This window comes from Giraffa tippelskirchi, chromosome 13 (assembly GCF_054371585.1).
Source record: "Giraffa tippelskirchi isolate mGirTip1 chromosome 13, T2T-mGirTip1v1.2.pri, whole genome shotgun sequence".
Classification (NCBI taxonomy): domain Eukaryota; kingdom Metazoa; phylum Chordata; class Mammalia; order Artiodactyla; family Giraffidae; genus Giraffa; species Giraffa tippelskirchi.
In genome coordinates this window covers 56,472,574-56,489,730 of record NC_137287.1, presented here as the reverse complement: position 1 = coordinate 56,489,730, position 17,157 = coordinate 56,472,574, and the positions used below count along the sequence as shown (strand labels likewise).

The window sequence follows — 17,157 nt, the reverse complement described above, 5'->3', positions numbered from 1 at the left end:
CTCCTCTGTGGTCCCCAAGCTTTCTGTGTGTGTCTCCTCTTTTGGAACACTGCTCTGTCATACCCTCACTTCATCTGGAACTTGGATTGCTGAACTCAAAGTGCATGATCCATTCTCTGCTGTGCCACCTGACACCCTGTCCAGCACATAGTAGGTGCTCAGTAAACATGTGTCAAGTGAGTTGACTGAATAAAAACTCAAATGTGTCTAGACAGAAGGAAGGAACTAGCCAAGTCCACCTTCCAGGAACCAAATCACTGATGGGAGTTTGAAAGCCAGTTTGGAGGGGAGAGCCACCTGGTTAAGATACCCCTAGACTGTGCTGTTATTTTTGCCCTGATACATTAGTGGAGCTTCTGCACAAGTGGAGATGCAATCTTTTAACACCTGGGATAGCTCCAGTATATGAGGTCTGTAGTGTTCAGGATGGGAATTTCTTCCTTTAAAAAGGGCCCCATGTGACTAGAGTTTGAGAAACCTGACAGAATGGAAGGAACATGGGCTTGGAGTCAGGGTCCAAGTGGGCCCCTTCTTCCACTTTGTCACTGGCCACAGAGCCTCTGGGTGAGTTCCTCTGCTTCAAACCTCAGTTTTCACATCTGTAAAATGGGAGTAGCCCCATGTTTGCTTTGCTTCTGTGTTACTCAGGTGATTGGTGTTTTCTAAATATTCAATCTGTGATTAGAGTACTAAGGTTATATTTGATTTTCTAAGAAATTTAAGTAGGCTGTTAAAGTTCAGGTGTCATTGAGAGGCCCTACCTGCTTTTAATTTTTAAATTTATTTTAATTGGAATATAATTACTTTACAATATTGTGACGGTTTATGCCATATATCAACATGCATAGGCCACAGGTATACATGTGTCCCCCTATCCTGAACCCCCCCTCACCTCCCTCCCCCCCACCACCTGCTTTTATGTTTTTGGAGGTTTAGAAAGCAGAGAGACTGACATGTTTTTGCAGAAACTAAAGAGATGAAAATTCTCAGGTTTAAGAAAAATCCTTAAATCCTTATCTCTATATTCTTTTGTATATCTTTTCCCTTCAAAATCTTCATGTCAACCACCCCCCCCCCGACCCTGCCTTCTTTTTATTTTAGATAGTGCCTGGAGCTAGACGTTTCTGAATCTTAATTCAGATGCTTCCTACATGAACTGTTTCTTATTCCAAAAGCAATCATTATTTTTATCTTAGCTTGGGCTGCCTTGACAAAATGCCATTGACTGAGGGGTTGAGCCTTGAAAAACACAAATCCACAGTTCTGGAGGATGGGAGTTCAATGTTAGAGCATCAGCAGTGTTGAGTGCTGGTGAGGATTCTCTTCACGATTTGTAGACGGCCGCCTTCTTGCTGGGTCCTCACCTGGCCTCCTCTTCTTTTTTAATCTTCTGGCCATGCTGCATGACATGTGGGATCTTATTTCCCCACCAAGGATCAAACCCACATCCCCTGCATTGGAAGCGTGACGCCTTAACCATTGGACTGCCAGAGAAGTCCCTTGGCCTCTTCTCTCTGTGTGTATGGAGATGTAATATATATGCATCTCTCTATCTGTATGTTGAGAGAGAGCGAGCATGCACTTGAAAGAGAGCTCTTTGGTGTCTCCTTTTGCCAGGGCACTAATCCCATCACGGGGGCCCCACCCTCATGACCCCATCTAAACCTAATTACTTCCCAAAACTCCATGACATCAAGGGGTTAGGGCTTCAACATACAAATTTTGGGAGGACGCAAGCATTCAATCCACAGTACTTCCCAGTGTCTATGGAGAAGCAAGGTGAGCCTTTCCTCACTGGTCAGAGCCTGGTGGAGAAGGAAGGAGCAGGGATGTGGAGTGCATAAATAAAGAGGATTGCCCCTTCAGGCCTGCACTTACCTCAGCCTGTGAGATGAGTATTTCGCTTGCCCCTCTTCCTCCTACACTTTCCATGAGATGGTTAGCCAGTCTGCAGAGGCGGACACCTCGTTTTCACTTAGGTTTCTAGTTCAGGATGAGTCAGGATGGGTTTTAATTGCCTCTTAACTTCTCACCAACAGAAATGGACATGATACACTCTATTTAATTACCAGCAATACGATCACTTTAAGAACATGTTTTATGTTCTTTTAATGGTGCTATTTATTGTCCATAAACTTGCTGGTGTAACCAAGCGCCTCTCGGTCTAATGAAACACAGACTATTGTTCTCTGCTTGTTGAAACTAGGAGGCATTTAGCTTCTGCAGGTGGCCGAGGGTACTGACAAAACTGCAGCTGATTTTTCACTTTTTAAGACAGAGTGTGCCCTGCCGTGGGATTAAATTCTGTATTAGAATTTAATATCCTCAGCATGAAGACAAAGCATCTTGAGATTGTAGGACAGAGATGAAAGTCCGGCGAGATCTCCTAGGTATCTTCCTTCATTCTAGCTGCTGTAACAGATGGGAAAGGAGGGCTTATAAACAAAAGACATTGATTTCTCCCAGCTCTGGAGGTTGGACGTCCAAGATCTGGGCACCAGCAGATTCAGTGTCTGATGAGGACCTACTTCCTGGTTCATAGACGGTGTGTTCTCACCTGGAGGAAGGGGTAGGGATCTCTCTGGGGTCTCTCTTATAAAAGGACACTGATCCCATCCTGGGAGGTCCACTCTCATGATCTCATCACCTCCCAGTGGCCCTACCTCCTAAGGCCATCACCTTGAGTATTTCAACATGAATTTTAGGGGACGTACATTCAGATCAAAGTTCTAGGCTTTATGACCCTTCTCTCTGGTTTGATGGAACAGATATGGCATCAAGTAGACGCAGCCCCTTGGGATGACATGACTGATCCAGTCCTGCTCTGCCAGCTGTCAGGAGGGGCTGTGAACATTTCTCTGGAGCTGCCTATCTCCTTGCCCAGATCTCAGTTTGGATCTGACCATGTTGGGTTTTCATTGCTCTGGTCCTGAGTAACTTTTTTTTTTTTTTAATTTTTTTGGTTAAATATGGTTTCTCTTACCTTTATCTTTAGAGGTAAAGATTATATTAATTTATATAATAATTTGTCAGACCATAATCCCACTCATTCAATTTCAGCATATTATTTGGTAATACTCAGCAGCCCTTTTATCTTAGTTTTTTTTTTTTTTTAATTTTTTGTTGGAGTCTAGTTACTTGGCCTTGGATAATTTTTAACCACTCTTCTTTTACCCTCCTCCCTCTCTCAGGGGCTCCTCCTGCCCTAAGAGTCCTCAGTTACAGATTGTGGGAGTTCAGGGATCGATACTTTCTCTTCTTTTTTCTCTCCATGTATGTCTGCAGACCTTCCTTTAACCTTGTCTTTAGAAGTCACCCTCCTTTTGTATGACTTGGTTCTCCTTTTATTACGATGTCGAGCTCCCCATCGACCTGCTTCCAGAACCCTTGAAAAGCGGGTTTGTTCCTATTCTATTCAGGAAGTCCAGGATCTTGTTTACTGTTCCCGCCTGCCCGCCTCTTGGGGCTTCCCTGGTGCCTCAGCTAGTAAAGAATCCACCTGCAATGTGGGAGACGTGGCTTCGATCCCTGGGTTAGGAAACCCCCTGGAGGAGGGCATGGCAACCCACTCCAGTATTCTTGCCTGGAGAATCCCCGTGGACAGAGGAGCCTGGTGGGCTACAGTCCACGGGGTCACAAAGGGTCAGACATGACTGAGCGACTGAGCACATTTGGCGCATCTGACCCCTCTTGAGCTGCGGCACTTGGTGTCCTCTGGGCTGTGCTTCCAGAAACCTGAACTGCCTTCCTCTTTCCCGAGGTTCTGAAGCACCACCCTGAGCTGGAGCACCAGTGCCTTCCAGGGAATCTTTCTCACCCTCCCGGGACACTTCATAAGGCTCCGTGAATTGGTCCCTCTTCCTTCTTTGTAGGACCTTGTGATAAGTGGTTTCTCCCTCTGGCCCTCCACCTTCTCACCTGTGGAGGTTGGAGGGACCATTCTCTGCAGAGGTGTTTATTGGGGGGAGTGGCTTACTGTATTCCCCTGAATGTGTCTACCAGAAAGAATCTCATTCTATTTTTGCTCTGATACCGAAATGCCAAATTGGGGGAAAGAATTCTGCAGAGGTGTAAGAGCATAAATAAAAGGCTAGAAAGGATTATAGGCAATTTATACAAGTAGAGTCTGTCTTATCTTTAAGTATCCTTTATGGGACTTGACATAGCTGACAAGAGTGATGGTGGGCAGGGCACTGATAACCTGGCCCCTTCTGGCAGTACTCCTTGCCCATCATAATTGTGATGGTCTGCAAAGACTGAATAAACTGCTAAAACACAGGTGCTTCAAGCACAAGGTGAATTCAAACGCTATAAGCATCAAAATATATGACTGCCTGCTAAAAAGCAGACATGCAAGAAATTAAAAATACAGCCCCAAAGGCTTAATGTTGCCTTTTAACTGTGCTTAAATTGATATTCATATCCTAGCTATCTGTCTGAAGTAGCCTGAGTTGATATAGGGAAGGTATAAACATATCTCCTGCAAGTGAGTGCTTCTGCAAATCCTATTTTGATAAGGTCTTAAATCTGTTGAGATCAGATCATAAAATTCCCCTGCAGTTTCAGCAACTGGTAAAAACAGCACTCAACAATTTTGTTCTTCTGATTTTGTATTCAGACAGTGTAACCTCCCTTCGTAAATCCCTTCTCCCCACCATGGGTGGAAACCTGGGCAACATGTGATGTGTTAGCAACATTTCAAGTGCAAATATTAAACTTGGTTGGTAAATTTTAATCTACCTTTTCATAATTTCCTTACTTATGTGGACTATTTTTAGCATATGAGAGCTTAGAGATTTAGTGAGAAATATGCTGTAATAACTGAAAACGCCAGACAAGAGTCTTTTCTCACTTAGAAACTTATCAGATAATAAGTTCTTCATCATTGGATATGACTTCCCCGGTGATGTGTGGAATTTGGGGCTGAGGATGGATGAAAGTGTGATGAACATGACTTATACCATCAAATTACATACAGAATGCATGCAGGTAGTCCCTGAAGAAGAGCTCTATTAAGTTGATTGTTTATTTCGGATCGCAGAATCCCAAGTTGCTATTTAACTTAAGGAAATCTCTTTAGCAGGTGGCCTTTTATGGTGGGCAGGGTGTGAATGCTTACAGTCGCTGAGCCTGCCAAGTTGTTATGAAACCCTGAGAAGATAAAATTCAGCAAAGAACCAACCAGTAGAATGTTTCAGCCCTTAAAACTCTTATGTGATTTGCTGTTGATACAGAAATCTATCCTTTGAAGACGGACTCAGAGTGGAAACGAGCTCTGGAGAAATCTCTTATTGACGCTGCTAAGTTTCCTCTTCCAATGGAAGTGTTTAAGGTAAGATGTTGATTCCTAGCAATTTATCTAGTCTTTTCGAGAATAAACCCTGTTAAGAAGTTGCCCGCCTCCCAGTACTTCCCACTATTTAAAAAGCTACCTTGACTGGTGTTCATTTTAAATGTTCTGTCTGTTCCACTTCACTCGGTTTTGTAATCTTCCCAAATACCCACGTTCCAAGATAATGCTTAAAACCTTTTTATTAAATAATTAATAAGGATATTATAAGATAATCCGAATCTTACTAAAGATTTTGTTTCAAGATTTACAGTTTTTTTTCCATCATATAAAATTATAGAAATCACATTTTCACCCTCTCACTCCTTTCCAAAGAAACCAAAGAAAATAGAGCAATCTTATTTTGTTATTTGTTTGATAAAAAATGATATTTCCCATGATGGCTCAGACAACTCCTGGCTCTGGGTAACCAGATCCCTGACTTTGGTGTTAACCATGTCCTTGCCTCTCTGTGTTGTGTTACTACCTACGTATGTTTTGCTTAATGTTACACAACTTACTCTTGACCATGTACATGAGAGGCAAGACCAGCCCTGATTGTTGGAGGAGAAGGCGTTTTCTTGCTCTTTGGAGTGGAGATAGCCGGACGTTGCCTGGGTACTAAACTGGCCTCACCTTCCACTGAGTTTTCAGGGAAGTTAGGTAGGCACAGTCCTAAGCTAACCTTGGGGAATTAGTTGGGTCACCAGCCAGACTGTATCCTGAACTCCAGGTGCTGGACATCCCTTAGTAGCACCGACAGCAGTTGGTCAGTTGACAGTCTCTGCTTGTCCAGCTCCGGTTCTCAGAACACACCCAGCACAGCATTTCTGTGCAGTGACTCAAACCTTCCCATCTGCTCTGGGCAGCGGGGCCTCAAGGGGGCCCTGAGACCTTCTTCAGAGCGTGGTCAGGATGAACCAGGTGCCCTTAGCAATCTGGGGCTGGCCTACTCTTGGCAGTTTGTCCTCAGGTTACGAAGGTGATAAAACACAGCACAGCCTCGAGCACCGGCAGCCTGCTCTGCCCTCATCCTGAGGGACTGAAAGAGTTGTGATTCTGTCTCCATATGTCTCTGATAGTTTGGTCTAGAATTCTAGGTCAGCTGTCCCTTTTGTCAAGAATCTGGAGTTACTCATTTTTCCTTTCCTCCTCTGGCACCTTATATGCTCTTTTTCTCCACTGTTCTGAAATTTCACGACAGTTGACCTTGGCAGGTGCCCGTGTCCATCCAGAGTGCAGGGTACGTTGGGTGACCGCAGCTCATGCCTTTTAATTTGGGAGATGTTTCTTCCCAAGTCCTGTCTTTTGTCTCTCTTATCTTCTTCACCGGTGACCATGTGGATGTGTGGCCTGGTATTGTAACTTTTTTTCCTTCGTTTCAATTTTTCACCTTCTGCTCCGTCTGCCCTGCTGTAGGTGTTTATTCCACTCATGTGTGCTATTGTGTTTTCACGAGCACTCGTTTGGCATTTTTTCCTGTGAATGCTCTTGTTTATGGCCTTTCAGCCTGGAAGCACGAGTGTTTCTTGTTGGAAGTATTGATTTTGTCAAGTTTTTTTCTCCTGGAATAGTTTGTTTTCTCCACGTTGCTTTTGGTTTCTGTCATTCTTGCTAGAGGCTGTCCTTGGGTGTCTGAGAATCCTTGACGGTGCTCTGGAGTAAGAGGGAGATGTGAAAGCTGAGGGTGGGACTGGGCCGTGTAGCAGGACCTGCTTTGTACGGGAGCTTCTTCCTTGCATGATGATTTCTTCTCTTTAGCTGATTTTGGAGGAGGAGAACTTCAGCTTCCCACCAGGTCTTCAGGTCCAGCTGCCTGCATTCTAGAAGCTCAGTGGCAGGAAGAGGGCTCGGGGTTTCCACCTTGAGTTTGTATGTTCCTGCACCCACGGACTAGGGGCAACCTGCTTCATCCCCTTCATAGGAGACAGACCCCTGGCCTGTAGAGTTGGGGAGAGAAGGATGCCTGGGGTCTGATTGCCTCTCAGACAGCCCCCCGCGCTTCTTTCTTTATCACCTTCCATTCATCCGCAGTTTCAGACATACCTGCTGTTACTGGTTTCTGAGCCTTCTGAAGTTTCTGCCCTGTTCATAGGACTGGGTCTCAGCTCTTCTGCAGGAGGCTTGAGATTTGGCTCTGTTGAATAAGTTTAGTTACTTCTTGTTCATGTGCATTTTAGTTTCTCTTGTTTTTTTTTTTTTTTTTTCTTTTGGTGGCACCGAGCAGCATGTGGGATCTTAGCTCCCCGATCAGGGATTGAACCTACTTCCTCTGCAATGGAGTCTTAACCACATTCGGTCTTACTGGCCTGCCAGGAAAGTCCTTAGCTTCAGTTCTTTAGTTGCTGATTGAGTGGCTTTGTGTCTTTAAAAAACTTTACTGTAATTTTGGTTAGCATCTAGGAAGAGGTGAAATTAATGTGGGTTTTTAATCTGCCATCTTCATCTGGGACTCCCCTTTTTTTAAAGTCTTGTAGCTTGGACTGTAAAGTTCTCACATCATTCATTCAATGAAACATAACTCTTTGGCTATAATCATACTCAGTAAATATTTCTCAAATATGGAATGAATCCTTCAATGGACAAACTCATTTTACTCATTGATTTGAAATACTTTGAGTTAATAATATATGAATAGTCACAGAGTCATTGGATATGCAGATTTATTATTTAAAATTATGAATACCAAGACTCAAAATATATAAACATTAATAATCCTTATATATTTTTAGGGGATTCCCAGGTGGTGCTAGTGGTAAAGAACCTGCCTGTCGATGTAGGAGATGTGAAAGACATAGGTTCTATCCCTGGGTCGGGAAGATCCCCTGGAAGAGGATGTGGCAACCCACTCCAGTACTCTTGCCTGGGAAATCCCATGAATAGAGGAGCCTGGCAGGCTGCAGTCCTTGGGGTCGTAAAGAGTCAGACGTGACTGAGGCAACGCAGCACACGTGTATATTTTTAACTAATAATTAACTAACTCATTAGCTGTTTATTGAGTAGCTACTCTGCATAGTGCTCTTGACTTGGTTCCAGAGTTTCATAATTGTTAATATTTTTCTCAAAAATAATAGTTTACCTCCTTCTCTCACTTTAATGTTTTCTATTAGAAACCAGACTGTTATTTTCATGGAGTACCTGAGAATTGTCTTCATCCTTAATATTTTGTTTATAATTAACAGTTGCTTTTTAAAAATTATTCTATTTTGGAGTATAGTTGATTAACCATGTTATATTAGTTTCAGGTGTATAGCAAAATGATTCAGTTACACATAAGCATGTATCTATTCTTTTTAAAATTGTTTTCCCACTTAAGGTATTACAGAATATTGAGCAGAGTTCCCTGTGCTATACAGTCGCTGCTTTAAAGAGTAGATACCGAATATTTTCTGTTTTTCACAGGGCCTAAGGGTGTATGGAGTGGGCACTTAATAAATAAAAATTGGCTGAATTGAAAATTCTGTGTTCTTAAAGCTTATGAAACACTTCTATAAATGTTACCTTTTATTTCAGTTTAGTGGAAAAGAAAGGGGAAATTTTCTGAACCAGACTTTGTATGCAGTGAATGTTTGTACAGTTAATTTTGAAATCCTGAGAACGACCACCGTATTAGTTTCCTAAGACCGCTGTAATAATGTGCCACAAACTGTGTAGCTGAAAACAGCAGATATGCACTTTGTCACGGTTGTGGAGGCTGTCAGTGAATATCCAGGTGTTGGCAGTGTGTGCCCCCCGGAAGGCTTTGAGGGAGAATGGTCCCTGGAGTCTGTCCTTACTTCTGGGAGTTGCCCGCGGTCCTTGCTGTTGCTTGAATGTGACTGCAGCAGAACCCCAGTCTCTGCCTCCCTCTCCGCGTGGTCTTCTCCCTGCGTGTCTGTCCAGATTTCCCCTGTGGGGTCACCAGTTATTCAGTGTGGGCCTGTGCTGATGCCTTGTGACCTCTGCTTAACTTGAGAGCATCTGCAGGGACCCTTTTTCCGTACCAGGTCAAATTCACAGGTTCTTGGTGGATGTGCCTTTTTTTAAGAGATGCGGTTCCACCCAGGACAACCACATTTCATGTATGTACAGAAATCTCAGAAACCACAGAGTAGTATTTTCTGCTGAGTAATTCACATGCATGGAGATAAATTACTCAGATGCTACATGAGGGCATGGGATGAGAGTCAAACTCTCTTAGCAGTTGAATTAAAACAAGAGAAAATTTATTGCCCTTCATTTGAGAGAGCACATTAAATGACTTTCAGATGCCATATTTTACTGAGAATTCTGACTTCCCTATTTAAAAAGTGCAGATAAATTTCAAAACGTATCTTCAGAAGAAACATAAGTAATTAATGAAATGGGTGCCAAAAATGGGGAAGGGATTAAAAAAATATTTTTTGTTATTGGAAAATAAATAATGAACTTTTGTTTCTTGAAAACCAGTCTCATCATTTAGAGACCCAATAGTTTGATAAAGAATAATCCCTATAACAATACTAGTTTATTTGAGAAAAAATATTAAGTCTATATTCCTGCACTACAAATCAGCAAGTCCTCTCACTGGCTTTTTTTTTTTTTTTTTTAACTTTCTGTGTTACCTTTGTAAGCCATCATATACTTAGGATACATTCCACTGTCAAATAAAGTGAAATGCCCTAATTTCAATGAAAACTTTTTACTTTTGTCTTCACAAAAGACTACCAGGGTGGGTTTCTCTTAAGAGTTTTTTTGTCATGAGAAATGAAGTACAGGGATCAACCAGTTTTTGGCCAGTGATTTCTATCCTGCTTCAGTTCTAATTCAGGAAGTATCTATTAAAATATAAAGAGTGGATTTGAAGGAATTTGGTTAAGTTTTTAAAATAGGGCCAAGGGAATTGCCCTTGGCAATTCTGTCTCTAAGAATCTAATGATAATGAATGTAGTGTTTCATACGCGAGACACTCGTAAGCCTTTTATAATTACTGCTGCTTTTCATTTTCTGCAGTTCTTATAAATAAATTGTAATCTACCATGGTGACCCGTTTTGTTTGCAAATGTTAAATTACAGAGGTTTCACCGACAACTCCCATATACATCCAAAAGACCTGCAAATGAGAAACAGCAGTTCCTAATTTGCCAGGTGATTGAAATACAGGCCTTTTTCCTTAGAGGAATACAGATGCTCAGCCCAGGAAAAGCAGGGGCTCTTCAGAGCACCTCATTCGTGACCACACCTCGTAATTGCAAGGGAAAAACGTTATTTGAAATGTCACAAAGATCCATTCTTCATTTTTACCTCTTAAAAGAAGTGAAATTGTTTGAATACTTTTTTCCATTTGTTAACAGCAACAACAAAAGCTTAAATCCTCAATATGAAATGCCGAAGAAGCTATTTAGAGATGTGCAGGAGAGTCAAGGGAGCTCTAAGGGAAGAACTGAGGTGGGGGCTGGAAGCCCCAGCGTGCTTCCTAGGTCAGGGTCCTTGGATCTGTCCCCTACCCCCTCCTTGGTTTGCTAATTCACCAGGACTCAAGGTTGCTGTAATCACGTTTGCAGATTATTACAGGGAGAGATCCAGCTGGCAAGGGGCTTCCCGGGTGGCTCAGTGATAAAGAATCTGCCTGCCAATGCAGGAGACTCGGGTTCCATCCCTGATCCACGAAGATCCCACATGCCAGGAGTAACTAAGCCCATGCACCGCAACTATTGAGCCTGTGCACTAGAGCCAGGGGCTGCAACTGCTGAAGCCAGTGTGCCCTAGAGCCCGTGCTCCGCAGCAAGAGAAGCCACTGCCGTGAGAAGCCCGTGCACCTCAACTAGAGAGTAGCCCCGACCCCCACAGCTAGAGAAAGCCCACGCAACAGCAAAGACCCAGCACAGCCAAAAACAAGTAGAGTAAAATTACGGAAGAAAAAAAAGTTTCCTTAAAAAGAATAAAAGATAGCTGGCAAAATCAGCAAAGACAATGAATGCTGGAAACCCACACACACATGCTTTACCTAGAGTCCTCTTCCAGAGAAAGTGCACAGGATGGTCTTAATTCCTCCCGCAGCACGTTGGCCCAACACGTCCTGGGGGTGCTCGGGAGAGACTCAGTGTCCAGGGCGATCATGGGGGGCGGCAGCTGTAGGTGCCCTTTCCCCAGCATGCACCCATCTTCCAGTCGCCTGGAGGGAAACTAGGGGTGTTCGTATAAACTGTATGGCTGGTACAAACTGTGAGAGCGCAGTGGGCCTCTCTTACGTTTAGGGAAGATTTCACGTCCTTGTTGGGTCCTGTTTATCAGTGAGACCTGACCCTGGAGGCAGGCAGGCCTTTCTCAGGCCTGCTGGCTCTTGTCTGCACACCTCCGTTCCGTTCGTCTATCAGCCTGTTGGCTCTTCTGTCAGAATCCATCCCGAGTCCACCCACCCTTAGCCGTGTCCGCCACCACCACCCTAGTCCAAGCCACCACCCTCCCTGGACTCTTGCATCCTTCTCAAAATTTGTTTCCAGGCTTGTTCACTCACTGCCCCTCTACAGTCTGTTCTGAGAACAGCCAGACGGATTGTTCTGAAACAGGATTCAGATCATGTCACTCCTCTGCTGTGTGGTTCCTGATCGGACTCCCGTGTGATGCTGGGGTCCCTGTGTGCTCTCTGAGCGCCTCTGCTGCTCACTGGCCTCTTCGGCTCTGCTCTGCAGCTGGCCTCTGCCGTCCGTCCAGTGCACAGAGGTGCCCATTCATGGGCCTTTGTGGTGATGCTCTACCTGGAGCGTGATTCCCCCCAACTCACCCCCCTAACTGTCTTCAAGTCTCTGCTTAAAGTCAGAAAAAGCATCCTCATGCCATCCCCCCAGCCTTGCAGCCAGCTCGGCATTTATCCCCTGATGTTGTCTGCATCAGTTTGCTTTCTCTGGGTCTGCTCCATTTCTTCTCCCTGGAATGTACACTCTGTGAGAGCAGATTGCTTCTATTTTCATGAGCCAGCGCCTTGAACACTTCAGCCATAGGAAGCACTCAGTATGTCTTCTTGAGTAGCTTAGTGAAGAAATAAGTACAGATCTCAACTTGGATAAAAGTTCCCATCCATCGTTGCCACCTTGACCAGTTCCCCGTCAATATATGTGGCCGTGGTGGAGGTTAAAAGGGTTCAAGGTCATGAGAACTGAGGCTTTGACTTCGTCAGGGCTCACAGCAGGTAAAAGGTGTGCCTGGTGCAGTACTTGTATAAGACTGCCAGTCTCCTGGTGTCCCCCTAACAGCTCAGCCTCTGTCATCTCTGACTTGTGTAGCAGTTGAATGGATCCAAAATTATGTATCTATAACTGATAACGCGTTATAGGTGTTAAGTGCCCTTGACATCTGTAAATAAGGGGCTTCCACTAATGACAAAGCAGTAAGTTAAGCCTCGTTTGGTTTCATCTCAGTTGACACCGGTCTCACTTTTCATTGCTTCTTGTTTTCCCGTAAGTTCATGTTTGATAAACAGAGAGAAGGGACCATTGAGCAAAGGCTAATTGAGAAAAAAAGATGCTCTGTGTGGCCATTGTGATTTTTTTTTTCCCCCACAGACAACGTAAAGACAGACATTCGGTGCACGTATTTCTTCACTGCTAAGAGTGTACAGGCTGTGCTTGTAACACATGGAACAACCCACATCTGTTATTTCTTTAGCTCTTTCCAACTTTGAATTATGTCCCTGTTGGTGTATTTGTCAATTTAACCCTTAGGAGAGAAACCCTCGTCTGTTTTCACATCTGAGACCAAGGTCACAGGCCAGAGAGAGAAAGTCAAGTGTAGCCAAGAGAGCTTTCCTTTCTCATTCTGTCTGGTCCGGCGGAAGGGGTAAGAGACTGTGTGAACCGCTGTTACCATAGGTTGTCAGGTTATGGTTTCTATGGCAACCAACTCCTTCCCTTCTTGGGCAGCTAAATACAGCAACACTGTAAGACTCGTAGCTGAATTTGGCCTTCAGGTGGGACCCTTGGATTCTTCCAGAAGTTGCTCAAGGCCCCCTCTGTAGGGCCAGAACTTAATTTCTTGAGCATGACAGTCCCTGTTCCACCCGGCAGCATGTCTGATATGAAATAATTAAGCAATACTTGGGCCACCTAATTTGAAGAGCCAACTCATTGGAAAAGACCTTGATGCTGGGAAAGATTGAAAGCAAAAGGAGAAGGGGACGGCAGAGGATGAGATGGTTAGCATCACTGACTCAATGGACATGAATTTGAGCAAACTCCGAGAGACAGTGAAGGAAAGAGGAGCAGTCCATGGGTCACAAAGAGTCGGACACAACTTAGCGACTGAACAAAATGTTTGTGTGACCTGTGGCTACTCTCTCTTTCTCGTCAACTAAAACTCCAGTGGTTCTTTGAAAGAGAGCCTGTCTTAGACAGCAGGTCATGTTCTCACTGGCCTGGGGGCTGGACCCCTGTGATCCTGCTGGTGTTGCTGACTCGACCTCAGAGTTTCTGCCCCATGGTGGGCTCCAGGCCGCCCTAACGTGGACTCCAGTCCTGCACACCCAGACCTTGGAGCTCAGTCTCTGCACTTCCCCCACTTTCTTTGTCTTCCTCATCTCTTTAAAGACTCAGGCAGGACAGCCTCTCTGGGCTGGTGAATCACATCAGTTTATATAATGCTCGTCCTTTGCCACTTAGAGAAACCAGAAGGAGGGGCTGGTGTGTGTTATTTTTCACATGCTCTGGGTTCTTGAACCATAGCCCGTGCGTTACAGAACTCAGAAAGCACAGTGGGGACAAACTGTTCTTATGCGCATTGGAAAAAATCTTGTGAGACCTGCTAAAGAGGGCAGCTTGGTCCAACAGGAAAGGTAGTGGTGAAAAGCTCAAAGCCCAGTTGTGTCGAGAGTTCAGAACAAATATTGTATAAACATATATATAACAAATCTAAAAAAACGGTACTGGTGAAGGTATTTGCAGGGAAGGAATAGAGACACAGCGAGTGGACATGTGGACACAGTGGAGGAAGGAGAGGGTGGGGCGAATTGGGAGAGTAGCACTGACGTGTATACACTGCCATGTGTAAGACTGCTAACTAGTGGGAAGCTGCTGTGTAGCACAAGGCACTCGGCTCATTGTTCTGTGATGACACAGTGGGTGGAACGGGAAGTTCAAGAGGGAGAGGATCTATATATACTTAGGGCTGATTCACTTCATTGTACAGCAAAAACCAACACAACGTTTTAAAGAAACTCTCAGTTGAGTTCAGTCGCTCAGTCATGTCCGACTCTTTGTGACCCCATGGACTGCAGCACGCCAGGCCTCCCTGTCCATCACCTACTCCCGGAGTTTACCCAAACTCATGTCCATTGAGTTGGTGATGCCATCCAACCATCTCATCCTCTGTCGTCCCCTTCTCCTGCCTCCAATCTTTCCCAGCATCAGGGTCTTTTCAAATGAGTCAGTTTTTCGCATCAGGTGGCCAAAGTATGGGAGCTTCAGCTTCAGCATCAGTCCTTCCAGTGAATATTCAGAACTGATCTCCTTTAGGATTGACTGGTTGGATCTCCTTGCAGTCCAAGGGACTCTCAAGAGTCTTCTCCAACACCACAGTTCAAAAGCATCAATTCTTCCACCCTCAGCTTTCTTTATAGTCCAATTCTCACATCCATACATGACTACTGGAAGAACCATAGCTTTGACTAGATGGACCTTTGTTGGCAAAGTAAAGAAACTATAATTAAAAAAAAAAATAGTGATGTCTTGATTGTGGGGCTCCTGCGCTGCTGCCTGAAGGCTGCTAGGTAGTGTCTTGCTTTTAATTCTAAACACTTAAGAATTTAAAAATACAGTCCATCTTGATTATCTTTGCTGTGATTTGCCTGATCAGGGAACTAGAATCCCACTTGCCACACTTCGTTGTTGTTGGTTAGTTGCTAAGTCGTCTCCAACTCTCGTGGCCCCATGGACTGTAGCCCGCCAGGCTCCTCTGTCCATGGAATTCTCTAGGCAAGAATACTGGAGTGGGTTGCCATTCCCTTCAGAGGATCTTCTTGACCCAGGGATCCAACCCATATCTCCTGCTTGACAGGCGAATTCTTTACTACTGAACCTCTATGGAAGCCCATAATCACTGTTTACCTCTGTGTGTGTTTTCCTGTTTTTTGTCTTTTTTTTTCTTATAGTGGTACTGTAAGTAAGGTTGAATTTCTAGCCACTTAACAGTGCTTTTGTGGTGTTTAAGTATTAATCAATGAAAGACATTCTCCTTGCCCCTGTTGTAAAACAACCAGTGTTTCAGTTTGGGAACTTAACTTTGGAAATCGTCCTACAATCACCTGTTACAAATTTTTGTGGTAGGATTGAAGTATGTAGTACTACGATTTCTCAAGACTGCTTTTTAACTTGATTGAATGCAGGACTAGTTGATAAAAATTGCTGTTTAAAGCTGTAAGTAAAAAATGGAAATGCTTATTAATGTTCAGCTTATAGATTTTTTTATTACATTTTTGTTATAAATACTTCATTGACTGAGTTTGATTCAGTGCAACAGAATTGAGATATAATAATGCTATTGATTTAATTAATGCTGGCATCTTAATGTCCATTTTTAGATGAAACTAATGTAAAGAGGGTAATTATCTAATGTCCGTATGAGAACTAGGCCTTTGATAAAACCAAAGAGGAACAGTATGATAAATTGCATTGGATTTTTTTTTTTCTTAGCATAACAGAACATGCTGATGTGAATAAAGGAATTAAAGCCTAGGTCTTTGTGTATTGATAATACATATGTGAATGTAAGACTAATTAAAACCCTCCTTTGACTTTTCTGAAGCCTATTCTTAGAAATTATGCAAATTAATTGAAGCCTTTGAAAAGATGCTTATGCAGTGTTTGAGGTCCCTGAAAAGCAAAAAAACTGGCATGTTGCAACTGAAAAAATTACACTGGGAAGTGTTCTTTTTTTATTAATTTATTTTAATTGGAGGCTAGTTACTTTACAGTATTGTGGTGGTTTTTGCCACACATTGACATGAATCAGCCACGGGCGTACATGTGTCCCCCATCCTGAACCCACCTCCCACCTCCCTCCCCATCCCATCCCTCAGGGTCATCCCAGTGCACCTGCTTTGAGTGCCCTGTTTCATGCATGAAACTTGGACTGGTCATCTGTTTCACATATGATAATATACATGTTTCAGTGCTATTCTCTCAAATCATCCCACCCTTGCCTTCTCCCACAGAGTCCAAAAGTCTGTTTACATCTGTGCCTCTTTTACTGTCTTGCATATAGGGTTGTTGTCGTTACCATCTTTCTAAATTCCATATATATGCATTAATATACTGTATTGGTGTTTTTCTTTCTGACTTGCTTCACTCTGTATAATAGGCTCCAGTTTCATCTACCTCATTAGAACTGATTCAAGTGAGTTCTTTTTAATAGCTGAGTAATATTCCATGGTGTATATGTACCACAACTTCCTTATCCATTTGTCTGCCAATGACATCTAGGTTGCTTCCATGTCCTAACTATTGTAAACAGTGCTGCGATGAACGTTTCAGTACATGTGTCTCTTTTAATTCTGTTTTGCTGATGTGTATGCCCAGCAGTGGGATTGCTGGGTCATATGGCAGTGTTTTTGTGTATGATGTGCTAAAAGATTTTGATGCTTATGTGCAAGGGGACTGAATTGCATATTGTTTTTTGTCCATTTTGTATATCCTCATGAGCAAAACTAGAACCAGAGGATTAAAGATTGGGGCTCAAATGGCCACCGCTGAAGGAAATTACTGGAGTATTTAATTGTGGAACTCGGGCTGTAGAAGTTTGGTTTCTGTACAGGAAGTGAGGCACTGCTTTTCTTGCATGAAAATCTTCACTGAGTACATGTATTGTGTCATGTTAATTAG

General features: G+C 43.5%; 1 protein-coding gene across 13 annotated transcripts in view; it reads left to right on the top strand.

The window, feature by feature from the left end:
* SFMBT2 (Scm like with four mbt domains 2) overlaps positions 1–17,157 on the top strand; it is a 181,795-nt gene that overhangs the window by 83,387 nt on the left and 81,251 nt on the right. For all 13 annotated transcript variants that reach the window (XM_081557206.1, XM_081557204.1, XM_081557209.1 and 10 more), the window contains one exon: positions 5,235–5,332. In XM_081557206.1, coding sequence (XP_081413332.1) covers positions 5,235–5,332 — 98 coding nt within the window. The remainder of the gene's footprint in view (positions 1–5,234; positions 5,333–17,157) is intronic.